This window comes from Aythya marila (assembly GCF_965140915.1).
Source record: "Aythya marila genome assembly, chromosome: 3".
Lineage (NCBI taxonomy): Eukaryota > Metazoa > Chordata > Aves > Anseriformes > Anatidae > Aythya > Aythya marila.
Window position 1 is genome coordinate 51,179,223 of NC_139044.1, and position 16,422 is coordinate 51,195,644.

A 16,422-nucleotide genomic window follows, 5' to 3' on the forward strand; every position below is an offset into this window, starting at 1 on the left:
GAGGCTGGTACAGCTCTGCTGACCTCAGCAATCAGAGGGTTTCCCTTCTATATTAGATTTGAGCTGGGCAACATCAGACTGCTAAGCTGCTGATTTTCAAGTTGTAGTCCATATTCCCCTTCCTGCCTTTGATCCATAAAGGGCTCCAGGAAATGATGACTAAGGACATGGTATTATTTCAGATGTGTAAAAATCCACAACATTTCTGAGGATGTCCACTGCTACCTTGGGAAAAAAAAAAAAAAAGACTTATAAAACACAGAAGGCTGAGAACAACCCCAGCACCTTCAGTCTGTTGTTTCTGGCAGTCCTGGCTGGTCTTGGTACCTGCTGCCGGCCACAGGCATCCTGTTCAAATTAACGCTCCTACTGGTGGAGCCTCTGCAGTCTTTCCTGTCCTGGGAAATTTTTCATGGTGGAAAGAAAAGAGAAAGTGAGGAAAATCACAGAATCACAGAATTTCCTAGGTTGGAAGAGACCTCAAGGTCATCGAGTCCAACCAAATGTGTAGTACAAACTGACGATTGGCACTGGGGAGCCATGAACTGATCTTGATTGTGAGTGGCTTTTCAGATTCTTGTTTAAATAACTTTTGACTGAAAGCAGAGCAGAACTAATCCTCTTCTGAGTAGTCATTGGCACTTTCATTTATTTTGTAGACGGTATGCCAAGAAAGATTACATTGGCTAGTAGAAATTTGAGACAGTGACCAAGTAAAGAGAACAAAGTGGTATTTTCAGAAGACATGATAAATTTGGCAGTAACTGCATCCCAGTTCCCTTAGACCACTTCTTGTGATCCCCACCAAGGGAAAAACCTGCTCCAGGAAAATAGTAAAAATGCCATATTTTCCATGTTGGCTTTCTCCCTTCATCTCTGACCATTTCTTTCCATATGATATCTAAATTGTTCAAATGCAGTGATTGTGGTTCAGTTACTATCAAAGGATCTTCATACATAAGCCCATTTACCACCTCTTCCCGTACTCTCCAGTCTTTTTTCTTTTTTTTTTTTTTTTAAGATGTTTTTCCAGGATTGCAATTAATCTTGCCTTCTGTGGTTATGAACTGCACACAGTCATGTTTGTCCTTAATCCTGGAGACTGACCATCTTTTTCTGTTTAAACTTGGCTTGCTTCAAGCAAAAACCCCCACACTTCAGTGATTCCAAGAAAAAAGGAACATAACCACAAGGTTTCCCCAAAGATTTTGCATACATCTGATTCACTTAACCTCAAAGATAATAAATTATGGAGAAAACTGGACTGCTTTCGTATATTCACCATGTTCTGTAATAAAGCTGGACTCTTTTTTTTTTTTTTCCTGAGACACTGGAAAAGACTGTGTTCAGTCAGTGCAAGTGTGCTGCTGAGCATGTTTGTGGAATGCATACCACTGTTTTGACCATTGATTATTCTGTCTCCTTTGTTGTTTCTAATGATTGACTATTGTGCTATTAAAGGAAGGCAGAAAAAGTTATAAGGCAGATTTTTTATTTAATTTTTTTAAAGAATAAATACTCTGTTCCAGAAAAAAAATAATCTTTAAAAGTCTCGTTGGATGACAGACAAGAACAAAAGCTTTACTAAAGGTTTATTAAAGGGTTTCAGAAAAATCCTATTAATAATTTAATGAAATATGTTGTTTCAGGAGAACGGAGTAGATTCTTAATGAAAAACTGTTGACTTCTATCACTTCACACAGAAAGCGGCACCACAGAAAATATTTTCTCTTCTTGTGACACTTAGTAATGTCAAAAGCATATTTGTATAATGTTCTAGTTGTTGTCTGCCAGAGCATATAAAAGCTGCATAATCATATTCTCCATCTGAGATTAGCTGGTTGTGTTGATGTAGTTACAATAAACACTTCAGCCTGATGAACAGTGGTTTCAGTGTTTATGGTAGTCATTCCTAAGTTCCTGATTTTTACTGTGCAACTTCCATTTTTTGTACTTCTGTGTCATCTCTTAGTAGAAAATAGTTCATAGATTGGCTTTACCTTGATGTTTCTTCACTGTTGCAATACCTATCATGTTGATTTTTCTTTCTTTCCTTTTTTTTTTTTTTTTTTTTTTTTTTTTGTATTTTTAATTAACATAGTCTGATATGTATTTTCTGAGAAGTGGCACTAAAAGTTCATACAATTTGTAAGTACCTAACTTAGGAGCCATGTGTAACATGCATTGCCTCTTCTTGTATTAGAAATTACTATTTTCTGCAGGTATTCTGCAAAAATATTCTGAGCTTGGTGTGTATTTTTCAGGATATTTCTGCACATGTTAAGGCTCAAGTAGTGTTGCCCTACTTTTGCTGGCCAAAGGGAAGGATATCTTCGATGATAAGATGCTCAATGAGAGCACATGAAGGGCTTCACAAGGTTAAGGAGCTGGCAGACAGACCACAGAGCCTGCTTGGTCCACACCATCACAGCTGGGTTTGTTGAATTATTTTAGTGTTTTTACTAAGGGTATGGTATGAATCATACAGCAAAAGGTTTCACTTTTATTACTGAAAACAAATACTCATTTTAAACATGAACCTAAAAGAATTCAGACTATGGAATTGGTCTGGCACACTGTGGATGCTGAAATCAGCTCCATTTTATATGCCTGAGGAGCCCAAGCAGAAGAACTGGCAGGAGAAGGAAACTAATTCAGCACATGGCATTTGGGGCAGTGTAAGGGAGTGGTGAATTTCTGTAGCTTTCCATCCTCGTCTCTTGATTTGTAAGGTATTCTGACTGGATTTCAAATCAGTACTCTGAATTTGCTTGACCACTTGTGTCAGTCTTGTGATTATTTTATATAGCCAGTTGTTACTTCTGGATTTGAGTAAGAAATTGCCATGAAAAAGAGCTTTATAAAATGGACCAAAACTTACTATTGTCTTAAAATGGAAAAGTGGATACAGCAGTAACTAGACTGTGCTTAAAATAAATAAATAAATAATAAAATAAATAAATAAGAACAGGAATCAAGTCTGCAGGATACATGTTCGATGCCAGGAAGATTTGGATTTAATTGTAATAACTAAAAATTGACACAGGAAGGAAAATGCAGTATGCATACCAAGAACATAGGTTAGTGATACAGGAAAGTGAAATTGCTTAAGTTATTGGCTCCTTAATTTTAAAGGATATCTCAACAATGTTTCTTGTAATATATTTCAGATTCTCTTGACACTGCAGTCTAAGATATCATATAAACAATGGCTGTAATTATCTGTTTCTCAATAATTTCAAATCCTTCTCCTCAGCAAAATGAGCTATGATGAGTGTTTGCTAAAGACGAAGTGGCAGTATTTCAGCTTGATTAATGACAAAGAGGTGAAAGTTGCTATGAAGCCTGATCCTACAGGAAAATTAACTTCTGAATAAGTGCAGGAGGGGAAGCACTAACAGGGCTTTCTTTGCACCACTCCAATGTATAACTCCACATTTTTCTGAAAAGCTTATTTTCAAGACCATCTCTGTGTGTACAGGTGGCTCTTTTACCAGAAGGTCGTACAGGAGACTCTGTTAGCAGTCTGTGCACGGGAAGACTATCCTGGCAGTTAGAACCATATCAGAGGAAAGGATAACATAAATTTTTCATCCATGGATATAGGGGTTGATTGAAATTATCCATGGCATTAAAATAATCAGTTGTGTCATTCAGAGGATGGATATTTGTGTCAAATATGTAGAAAGTTGAGTTTTTCTGCATCAGAGTCATGGAAAGCACTTGAACAGTTAAATCATATAGAAGGTGGCTGTTGGCTGCAGAAAAGTTGGCCTCCTAGACCCAGTTCTTTGTGTTTGTTTGTTTGTTTGTTTGTGGCACTCTCAAAAATCATGTGACACACCATCATTTTGGCCAGATTGACAAGAGAGGAGCTCTTTGGTAGCAAGTTGTTTTCCCCCCACCTATCTCATGTTCCCCCAGAGGCATCATCTGCTGCTCCTTCAACGCCCCAAGAGTAGAGATGCTCACTAAGGGACCATGCTTTTTAGAGACCTCACCAACGTCATGTTTGAGTATTTAGTAGACACTTGTTAAAAGTTATTCTCATAGTCCATATGGATGTAAGATTAGTACAGAGGTATCTTTGCTGTCTTTGATATGAGGATGACTTGGAGGATATGTATGCATGGCTTGAGGAGAACTTCTCGGCCTGCGCCAAGGTTTTATCCTCTGCTGGGACATGTTGGGAAAGCTCATAGTTAATCCTTCGGCAGAAGGGTTCAGGAAGGATAGCTGGAGAGGAGACATCATGTGGATGAGTGTGGGAGGGATTATTTTATTTATCAGTGTGTGTGTGTGCAAGTAATAGGTATAAAGTCTGAAAATGCTGCCTTTTCTATTGTAACTACCTAAAAAGAGAGCAATTTAGAATTTCAGAAGCTTTTTTTTTTTTTTTTTTTTTCTGAAAATTTTCTTCTGAATTAAAAGAGCATCTTGGAAAGGCACATACATGTATAATCACATCAGAATACAGATCCTATTCCATCTGTACTGCTTAGGAACAAAGGTGCAGCTTGGAGGTTGGGAAAAACCCTTGTTAGAAGGAAGATAGTGAATGCTTGTGAACTACATCAGAGAAAAATCTGTTGAAGGCCTTTGATACTTTACTATTTAAGAATCTTTTTGAGGTTAACTGTATTCATTTGCTTGAAGTGTACCAGGGTGCAGCTGACAACTTTTGTCATGCAAATAATTGAATGCCATGACTGTTTAATTAATGCTGCCTTGGCCCATTTAATTTTATGCTTAAAAAAAAAATAAAAAGTGCATCTAACCTTTTATCATAAATTTAGCCAAATCAAATTACTACTGTTTTTCTCATTTGAAGCAGAAATTAAAGCAGAGGGTATTTATTTTCCTTGAATTATTTGACACCACAGAACAGATGCGATAAAGGTAACTGTTCCCATGCATTGACAAGTTTTGAAGTTGCATTGGATGAGTTTTATTTATTTTCAACCTTCTTTTTGTAGGAAATTCCACTTACTTGGATGACCACGGACCACCCCCTCAAAAGGTGAGCTGCTTTTATTTTGCATTTGCTTTCTTCTTGCTTTTGCTTTCTTTCATTTTATTTTTTAACGTTTAGTATGTTTACTTGTTCTGGAATATGTGCAAAACAGCCCTGCTGAGTTTACATCAACAGCACTTGGCCTTTCTGACTTTTTTTCCCAGTGTTCTCAGGCATTTGTAAGTAACTTGGGTTAAATGTCTGGGTGATTAAACTAATGGGATTTTTGTCATTGAGTCAAGGGGAGATAGGATTCTAGTGATGAATTTTTTCTGTCAGCAAAGTCATGCAAAGACAAGATTTGTCTCTCTTGGACAGGCATCCCTTAATTGTTTTGGAAATCATACCAGTTGTCGCAATGTTGTTTTTCTTGCAAAGTATTTGCTTGCAAATGGTCAACTCCTGGTGAACTACTTTCACTGGAGGACAAACTGTATTCATGCTAGAATATCCGATCTATAACTGTTTTCATTTTGTATGAATATTTGTATGGTTATAGCATTGCAAGTATGCAGCAGGAGGCTTGACACCACTGTGAGAGCTAATAAGGGAAGTGAAGATGGCCTTTTTGCTGGTAGCAGTTCCTGAAGCATGGGCTCTGCTGCAGGAGCAATCCTTTCAAGCAGAGTGGAAGGATATATTTAATAAATGTACATAATGAGCCATTTTATGGGGGTAGAATATACTTTTTCTATCAAGTATGTCTGTGTGGTGCTGTCTATACCCTTACTGTAGTCATGGCATCTCATGACATTACAGCTGAGAGCCAACATTGTGATGGTTCTTCAAGAGGAAGAAGTGGAAGTGGAAGCAGAAATTTAGGGTCTCTTGTTTTGTTTTGCTGGTTTATTTTCTAAAACCTGATTTGATACAATCTTGTATCTGTCTTTCCAGACAGCAAGGCTCTAATAACTCCTTCTGTATAGTAGCATTTTCAAAAAAAAAAAAAAAAAAAAAAAGAGAGAGAGAGAGATTTCTCCTGCTGTTTTTAATTTCTCCAGACTGACTTTATTTCTGCTGGTACAGTGTGTTATCTTACTGAGGTATTTGGGCAGAACTGTGGTTTTGTAGTCTTTATGCTGTGCAACTGTAAAACTTCAGGGTGCGTTTTTTATGAAAGTTTCCTTTCCAAATTATGCTGAATTTGCACTGTTACTTGTAAAACACCAAAGCGGAAGGGGGCATACTTGAAGTAATGTTGTTTTAGTGGGACTTAGATGCTTGAATGCTTTTCTGAGCTCTCTTGGCCTTTCAGTAGAAATTTTACCTACTTTAAGAACTCCTTGTCAAAAGGTGAGATTGTATGATCACTTCGAGCTAAAAAAGTGGAGTGTGCTGATGGAGGGGTCATTTTTCACAGTGGTGCAGGATTTCCACTGGGCTGATACAGCTGTTCGTGTGGGAGAGCTGGAGCAGTTACTTGAAAATGCATATTTCTTCTAGTTTAGTTTTCAGACAGATTGCTTCACTGATGTGGCCCACTGTGAATGCCAGTGCAGCAGGTACAAGGAGTTAGAGATGGGGTGGAAGTGAAGAGCCACTCATTCTGATGGCATTTCCCACTCATGTCTGTTTAAAGTGACCATGAAATCACATCCTGAGCCTTCACTTTAAATGCTCAACCACATGTGTAAGATAGTGTGGTGAAACGGTTGGCGTTTGGTCAGAGGAAGTAGGGTAATGTGGAAACAAATTTGATTTAGCTCAGTTCTCAGTGAAAGCAAGCTACTGGGATTCTTCACTTTATTTTTTTTCCCTGAAAATTCAGTGTGTGCGTGAGATCTGTAACTTTCAGCAAGTCCATGGAAATTTGTTACACTCAGGTTCACAAAGTCCAATTAAAGAGGGATGGTGGACTTCTGATTTTTGTCCCCTCAAAGAACAGAAGTTATTCATGTTTTCTGCATGTGCAAATACAAATGGCTGTATACAGAAGTGATTTAATCACCTGTTATCTTAATCATTATTAACTGAGATTGGGGTGAGAGGGAAGTAGAGGGGAAGTCTAAAGCTAAACAAATGTTCCATACTTAAAATTCATTTAGTACCCTCTTGTACCCTCTTTAAAATTTTTCCTAATTATTTGGGTAGTCAGCTTCTGTTTCCCAGAAGTACATCAGCCTCCATGATTGTGTTTGCCTGGTCTCCACAGTGAACCCTCAGCTCCAAAGAATAAAGCAATGCTTATTCCAGACCTGTATTTGTCATGCTTGCATTTGCATTCAAATATGCTTAGCTGTACCAGTAGGGAAAAAGCACTAATCTAAATAAGAGTTCTGAATTTTGAAAATTTGATTCAGATTTAACATTTTGGTAACTTTTACTTCAGGAATTTTGTTTTGCTGATGAAAAGTACTGTGGATAGCAACTATACCCCAATGGATAGTAGCCGTTGGCCAGATTTATCCAACCCAGACACTTTCCTGTTTACATTGGGAAAATTTCCTTGCCTTTCTAAACACATAGTTTGAAGCTGTGTGAACACAGCCTCATCCAGCTCGAACTCAGCTGTCTCTAGAAAGGCCAGTTGATTAGGTACGTAGGTGATTGATTGTGTAGGTAATCTGTGATTAGCTGCCTACGTGGTCAGTAAAGTTTTTAGGGCTTTTTATGTAATCATCCTCACTCCTGAAAGCTTGATGGATAGCTCAGTGGAATAGCAGGATATAGCCTTGTATTAGTCACAGGTAATTTGCTTTTTGAAGTATTTGCCGGTGTTTAGATACACTGATAACAGATGATGTGGTTTTACCCTCCTACACAGCTGAGCTCCACCACAACCACTTTCTCACTCCCCTTCCTCAGAGGAAAGAGGGAGAAAATGTCATGGAAGAGGCTCAAGGCTTAAGATAAGGACAGGGAGATCACTCAACAATTATCATCAGAGGCAAAACAGACTCAGCATAGGGAGATTAATATAATGTAGTGCCTATCACTAGCTGACTAGAGCAGTGAGAAACTAAAAGCAAATTAAAAACACCTTCACCTCCCCCCCATGCACCCTCTTCTACCTCCTCCCCCCGGCACAGCACAGGGAAACAGGAGCTGCGGTCAGTCCCAGAGGCTTCGTCTCTGCCACTCCCTCACGGTCACTCCCTGCCCCTGCTCCCCATGGGGTCACTCCCAGGGGATGCCGTCCTTCCCCAGCTGAGCCTGCGGGGGCTGCACACAGGCAGCAGCTCTTCAAGAACTGCTCCCACATGTCTCCGTCCCACAGGGTCCATCCCCCAGGAGCAAACTGCTCCAACATGGGTCCCCCATGGGCTCCCTCCCCGCACCCTGCTGGCCACACTTCTTTTGGTGCAGCCCAGGATATGGTTGGCTTTCTGGGCTGCAAGTGCACACTTATGTTAAGCTTCTCAACAACCAACATTTCCAGGTCCTTTTCTTCAGAGCTGCTCTCAATCCATTCTCTGCCCAGCCTGTATCTGTGTTTAGGATTGCCCTGTTCCAGATGCAGGACCTTGTGCTTGGTCTTGTTGAACTTCATGAGGTTTGCACAGGCCCACCTCTCAAGCCTGTCCAGGTCCCTGTGGATGGCATCCCTTCTCTCCAGTGTGTCAGCCGCACCTACAGCTTGTTGTTATTGGGAAACTTGCTGAGGGTGCACTCAATTTCACTGTCCATGTCACAGACAAAGATGTTAAACAATGCTGGTCCCAGTACTGACCCCTGAGGAACACCACTCGTCACTGATCTCCACCCGGAGATTGAGCCATTGACTGTAACTCTTTGAGTGCGACCATCCAGACAACTTCTTTACCGAGCATCCATCAAATCCATGTCTCTCCAATTTGGAGACAAGGGTATTGTGCAGGATAGTGCCAAATGTTTTGCACAAGTCTATATAGATGGATGTCAGTTGCTCCTCCCCTATCCACCAATGCTGTAACCCCATTGAAGAAAGCCACCACTTGTGCACCATTAGGATCCTAAGCTGGTCTCAGACCTGATCTTTCACTACAGTAGATGGTTCACCATTCTCCCAGTCCCTGTCTTTGCCTTCTGGGGCTTGGGCTGTGTGGATAGAGCTCTTGACAGTGAAGACTGAGGCAAAGAAGTCATTGAATACCTCAGTCTTCTCCATATCTCAGGTAGACAGGTCTCCCATTTCCTTCTAGAGAAGGCCCACAATTTCCCTAGTCTTCCTTTTATCACTGACTTACCTCATGTACCTATAGAAGCTATGCATGGCTTCTATACACAATACAGCTTTCTTTATTAGTATGCATAATGAATAGACAAAAAAGCCCTTGATTTGTTTTTTGCAATCCTGGCAGTCACTTATCCTGGGAAGTGTATCCTTGTCTTGCTTCATTCAACTGGGGTCAGTCCTACTTGGCACTGTTATGTGAAAGTCTTCAGTGTTTTCCTAATGCCAGCTGCATTAATCAGAGGGAATTACAACATGCCATGAAGGAAATGAAAACATGAGGGGGGTATTTGGTAGGTTTATGAGGTATATTTTAGAATCAAAGGGTTTCTAATTTTGTGTGTCTACTTTAAAATAGGAATGCAGTTAATGAACAACAATTAATTGTCCAGGGTTGAAATGAATGATAGCTAGCATCAATGATATGTAGTTGTAGAAGAAAGCCACCAACAGCTGATAATCACTGAATAGTAGCTGTTTTGCAGAATTTATTCTAATATTTTACTGTAAATCATATTAGTTTTGGCTTTTCATCATGGCTAGGTGCCTTTTTTCTTAATTTTGTTTTAAGTACCTTTTTTTTTTTTTTCCCCCAGTGGAAGAACTGAAAGTAGCAACTTTTCTCTGAACAAGGAATAGCATGCTTACGTGTCAGGAGGTCAAGGTTCATGGTTGCTCTTTCAAATAAAGGTATCATCAGCAGTTTTCCCAGTGCAGGTAGACAAGGAAGGTTTTGTTCAGTGCCACAGATCAATGTCACCGAGGTGGCTGTGGTTCTCCCTTTACATCTCATTCAGCCAGCTTTTCCAATCTTCCCCCAGCTGAGGCTTCCTTCATTGATAAGGGGAATGTGCCAGTGGTATGAAGGTAACACACCTAGCATAGGCCACTCTTCTTTGGTCCTTAGGAACTGAAGACTTAACCAGTGATTTACTAATCTTAGACTTTCTCTAGTCCCAAAATAGATCTGTCTGTGCTTTTCTGCGAGTAGAAACAACTCCCAGTAACACTAGCATAGCCTGATCTTGCTGGTATTATTAGCATGTGGCAGATAAAAAGGGAATACAGTTGAGCCAAACATAACCTCCTATTCTATCAGTAAAAAATAACTCTTGAAGTTAAAGCATTGGATTTCCTAGTTTGAGTGTCTATCTCATTCTCTTGGTTTTTGTTTTGTTTGTTTGTTTCCTTATAAACATCTGAAAAGGTTAATTTTAAGCTTTTTTTCAAGGTGATCGTTTGTTTATCCATTCCATGTAGATTGGAATATAAGTAATGCCTATCAATGATTCTAGCCTATTGTAAAAAACACTTGTGAAATTGACGTTAATTAGTGGCAGATGATGTTCAGTTGATTTTTTTCTTGTGTGAGCATTTCAGTGCATACAAATGGTGTACTCTGTTCTAATATTTGTTCTAGCTATTTCCTTAGTGAATAAGATGTTTTTTCTCCATCCATGAGGGTGAACCTGACCTTTGAGGGCTAATGATGTGATCTTCGTCAAACCTACTGTTTTTACTGATGAGAGCTTCTCCCCTGAGAACTTGCTAAGAGCATCAGGATACATCCCTCTTTTGGTGCAGCTGATATATATGTGTAAAGGAGCTGTGCACACAGATGACAAATGACTTTCAAGTGGTCCCTTCTCTTTTTCTTGATGGCTTTCCCATGGGATGCCTGTCATGGCTCTGATGCCTTTTGGCAGCTGTTTAGGTGCCAGTAAATTCCTGTCCTTAGCACTTGTGCGACGGTACTTCAAAGCTTTAAGTGAACACAAAAATGGATGTGGGTCAGTATGAGGTCAAAACAACAACAACAACAAAAACTCATGCACAAAATAAAATTTAAATTGATTTTGTTGTTTGAAGCTGCAAAGTGGACAAATTCCTTCTACACCATTATTTTAGTTATTACCTACTAGTCTTGCACTAATTGTTCATGTTTTCCATATGGATCAAGACTACAGAAAATATAGCAGAAATCTTGAGCAGCCTTTGATATGCACTGTGCCCATTCATTGCCACACACAGCTATCAAATACATACTTTCTTTTAATTATTTTATTTTGTCTTGATGTCAGCATTGCCTCTATTACTTTGAGTTTTCATATCCATCAGGTTTGCCAACTTCATTTTTTTTTTCCAATTATTTGGTAGCACTACAAGGATAACAGCCAAGAGCTGTATTTTCCTTTGTTAAGATATTTTTTGAGTGGATACTTCCTGTTTCACTTGAACTTTTGCTTTATTGCTAGCAATCTTTTTGAGAGCATGGGTTTCTACTCCTGTAGTGCTATGCGCTATTAAGTGATCAATTTGTTAGGGATGAATTACTTGACTTAAAAAAATACACAAAAAAAGACTGGTTTCTTTCAGATACATGCTTATTAGGAATTTTAAAAAGCATGAATCAGAAGTGTCTGTGGTTTTGATAGTATTTTAATTCTCTGTTCTAAAACAAATAGCAGATAATCTTTGAAGCAAGCCATCCTATAGTTTACTGCAGTCTAGGTTAAACACTGAGAAACAGTCAATCTGGATGAGGGTGGAGGGAGGAAGGCAGAAATTTCAGTGATTTAAAAATAGCCTGTCCTGCTTATAGAGAGAAGAGCTGTTTATGACATGATTGTGCAGTGTGAAAGTTTTCATCTAGCCAAAATTGTCAGAATTCAGAAATGCTAAAATACAGTAAGTAACTTACTGCAGTTGCAAGACTTATTACATGGATGATAAAATCAAAATATTAAAACAGAATTCTGTGTCTTAACAACAAGGACCACCCTTCACAGTTTGAAGTACTGTTTTACTGTATAACTGGGCTTCTGAGCCTAGTACAATTGATAAATACTTAGATTTAAAAAATACATATAAAATACTTGTCAATTTCCTTAATTTTATTAAAGGGTTGTAAAAGAGTAGTTGAAATATTGGCAATCATTATTTTATGTTCTTCTGAAATGGTGTTCTTGCTTATAAATCACAGTATCTCGAGAGAATAAAAATCTGATTTTCCAGAATATTACACCATTGTATATTATTTATAATCAGTTGAAATCCTCCTAAAGCTATAGCTGGTAAATGATGTAGCCCTCTAGTATTAGAGAGACATTGCCAAAAGCTACAATAGAATCTACACTATTAAGTCTGAATTGTGTTGTAAAAATATTTGAATAGTTCTAGAGCACTAATTTGTTTGTTTTGTTCATATTCATTTACTGATATAGAATCTTCAGGAAAATAAATAGTTTTCCACTGGTTTTCCCCAAAATAGAGAAGATCATTAATTATTTTTTTCTTCTTCAGTTCATAGTATATCAGAAACATGTTCATATAGGAAGATTGATTGATAGTAAATGGACAGTACAAAGAGACTTGGGAAATTAAAGCCAGACTGCCTGTCACAAGAAGATAAATCCATGAGGGATACTATGCATGCTGATATCCTGAAAAAGTTCCAACAATAGAGAATTTTCTTTTTACTAAGCCTTACATTTTCAGCCTCTCAATTTCAAAAGACTGAGCAACAACAGGGGTGCAGATTTTGTGAATGATAGCAGTCTGTAGTTTTCGTCTAACTTATTTCAAAGATGCTTCGAAAGTGTCTTGTATTTGATTTGTATTCTAATTGTCAAGCTGCATGCGTAGTTAAAGGTGGATTTTTCTTGCTTATGGCATTAACACAGCAGTCACTCCAGTATTACACAAAACAGAAAAATTCTGGTATCACCAACTTTTTGACCTGTAGGTTTTGTTTTATACCATGTACAATAACTAATAAACTGTCCAAGGCATTAGTGTCCCCACTTCTGAAGCTAATAGAGCTCTGTATTTTCATTGAAATTTAGTACATGATTTCTACCGAGTTGATTTTTGTTCACCTGCTAAGCATCCTTGCAGATTATTTCACAGCATATGAAGATCTTTTACAGATTGCAGTTTCAAATTTCCAGCTGCCCAGTTCATTCTCCCTGTTCTTCCCCTTCGTGACAGGCATGTATTCATAAACTAACATAGCACAGAAGGACATTATAGTCACTTAGTCATATCCACTCAAATAAGAATACTGTTGTATCGAATACATTCCAATGGATATATGTTACACTACGTAAGGAAACCTAGCAGAAATACATGGCTCCACAGAATGCCAGGTAAATAAGAAATATAATAAATCACGTCCGCCTTGATTATATGTTGTGTAGGAAATGCTGGTTCATAATACTGAGGTCCAATTTACAGCTAGGTCTGGATGACCTAAACCTCCAGTGGAGAAAATAAAAATCTGCCATTCTGGATTAGAGTAGCACAACAGGATATCTTGTAAAAGTGACAAACTGATTTGGTGGAAGTTTCTAAGCCTTGTGACTCAGTTGAGTAACATTCATGATTTTACCACAAGCTTCATCTTCCTTGATGATGTTCTTAAAACCCAATCTATTAACATAAAACAATTCTGAAAGAATCTCTGTTGACTTGAAAAAAATATTCCTTTTCCAGCCACTCTGTTTGAAGAAAAAAACATGAAAACCCAGATGTTAAAAAAGCTTGCAAAACTGAAAAACAAATAGGAATTCTAATGTTAATTTGAAAGCCTAGTGATTTAAAAAGCAAGACTGTAGCTCCTGGCACTTTTCTACTGTATAGTTTTCTAACTATAAAGTATAGCTGAGGGAACAGTAAATAGTGATCAAGTACTTCAACAACAACCATGAGCTTTAATCAAAAAGGAGATTGGGAGCTCAACTATGTGTGGTCAACCATAGACTCATAACTGAGCAAAGAGGACAGTTTGTCTTGAGTGGGACAGTGCAAGAGTGATGGTATCATGGTAATTCAGGTGGAGGAGGAGTTTGGGTGAGTAATATAAGCCAGGGGCAGTGGGGATGTGAACAGGTAATTCTCAGGATGTTACCAATAATGCCCTGGCATCCTGGGGGAGCATGGAGCCCTTCGCTGCTGGAACTATTTGGGATTTTTGAGTAGGTGCAGGGAGAAGTTCCTCCCGTTGTAATGGAAAGGAGTCCTCCTCTGGGCAGCAGGAATGAAGTTTGGTTTCCCTGAGCAAGCCAGATTCATCATGTCAGACTGCAGGAAGGTAAAATGGGAGCACTTGATACTGGGCTTACAGCATGTGGCATCTCCAAAGTCATGGGATACATTTGTGGCTCAGATGTGAATTCTGGTCAGTTGGAAAGTTATTCTGGCCCTGTGAGTAATAATGGCCCTGGAAGAGTCACCCGGCAGTACATCATCCTTCATGTGGGTGCTTCTTGTTGCTCCTTCCAGGTGGTGACATACTGTGATGAACCAGATTTGAATCTGTTACCTTCAGAAGCTCTGAAGGAAATCCAGATCCTTTGAGTTCCTCTGAGCATGTGGAGCAGGAGCACCCTAGAGCCAGCCTGACAGTGTCAGCACAACTGGCCTGTTTTACAAATTAAAATTCAGTTTTGGCTATAAACAACATATATTTCATGCTGCAATTGACTTGTAAAGTGCCTGCACAGAGTGCAATGGAAAATACGGACATGATTAAGACCATGCTGGAAACATTAAAATAAAATGTGAAAGTACTGAAGAGGGGCTAAAGTAAAGGATAGGAGGGCAAACTGAGACATAGTGTGACAGGTCCTTGGTAGTGGTGAAACCATGATGTGTTACACTAGCTACAGCCTGACTGATAGTCAACCACAATAGAGATACAAAAGAGTTAAACCTTAATGTGAAGCAAGACAAATGCATATAGAAGAATAAATTATTTATTCTACCACTCACCACAGTCAAATCCAATATTATTGGCTCCCTGGGTGAATTCATGAATACTGCATTGGAAGCACAGAAACTGCTACAAGGTAGTTAGGTTACTTAAGGGAACTCCAATGCCACAATGTGTTATAAAAAGTTTTAAAACCAGGCTTAGCTACTTAATATCTCTTATTTTGTAAGTATCCAATATAAATATGTGGGTTGGATGTGATAGGATTTACTACTTAGACAGAATAACTGTGCCAGTGTGTTCTGAGCACATCACAGTGTACAAAACCCTGGGCTCAGGAGGAAAACCAATTGGTTTTAAACTTTACAGTTCCAATATTTTTATTTTCATGGATATATATATATATATACACAAATGTGAAGGTACCCTGGAGTTGGAATCTGGCTTGCAAAAAATCTGCAGCTTAAGGGTTTTTCAATAGTACGTGGAAAACTCTCAGTGGAAAGCTGGGTTGATTGAAGTGACATGAAAAAATTTTAACCTACCTGAATTCATGCTCATTCTCTCAATTGCCAGCATCAGTGAACAATTTGGATCACTGATCTCCTTTATCTTGTTATGAGATAGGCACGTGCCAGCAAGAGGAATTACACAATGTGAGGAGCTTTGTAACTAAGAGATTAAAATGCTGGTTTTTAGAAGAGAACTAATGACAGCCTTACCATACTTTATTTTCTGTTGTGATCTGCATACACCCATGTAAGGTTGAGAGAGGTCAAACCACAGGAAAAGAGTAAGGTCTTTCTGTTCTGCACCTCTCTGTATACGAGAAACAGTCATCGATTGTTTTAAATGTCATTCTCAGGTGTATTAAAAAGGGACATCTGCAAGATATGAAGCATAGTTGTTCAGTTCTCTTTGGTGCTAGGGTGAAAAGGTACAGATTTGTGTCTAATTTTGGTCTCAGAAGAGGTGAACAAGTTGCCAACTGCAGAGGAAAGCAAGAAGAATGAAGAGGAGGCTGAAAAGCATGCTGTGCTAAGAAAGGGTGAAAGGAAAAGATGTGGTTAATCTAGCAGATGTTCAGCTGTAGCCCCAGTCATTACCTGCTTGGTAGGGTGATTCCCTCTCGCCTGCTTCATCCCCAAGAGGAGCTGGAGCTGCCACCACTTCCATTCAGGTCTGAGGGATTAGATCCAGGAGTCTGCTCGCACTTCAAGGTGCTGTCTAATATCGATGACCACCTGAAACTGCCAAGTGATCTGAATGAACATCTGCTCTTTACCAGTCTGTTTCGCTCTTTGTATGCTTGTGCTGAATATAAAAATTGTGGTCATTTCACATACCTGAAATAAACTTGGTCTCTGTTCTCTTTTCTGGGAAATCTTGAGCAGCAGATGGCAGCAGTAGAGGTTTTACTCACCTGCAAGCTGCTGTTGTAGGAAAATAAATCAGACATGAGGGATAAAATGAGCAAAGCCAAATGTGTTGACAAGGTTCAGCCTTAACTTTGAAAGCTTGCTCTTTGCAATTTTCTTTTCA

At 38.9% G+C, this 16,422-nt stretch overlaps 1 protein-coding gene across 4 annotated transcripts in view; it reads left to right on the plus strand.

Moving 5' to 3' along the window:
* UST (uronyl 2-sulfotransferase) overlaps positions 1-16,422 on the plus strand; it is a gene marked incomplete at its 3' end in the record, with an annotated part of 164,715 nt that overhangs the window by 54,435 nt on the left and 93,858 nt on the right. For all 4 annotated transcript variants that reach the window (XM_082757638.1, XM_082757635.1, XM_082757636.1 and 1 more), the window contains exon 2: positions 4,977-5,020. In XM_082757638.1, coding sequence (XP_082613764.1) covers positions 4,977-5,020 — 44 coding nt within the window. The remainder of the gene's footprint in view (positions 1-4,976; positions 5,021-16,422) is intronic.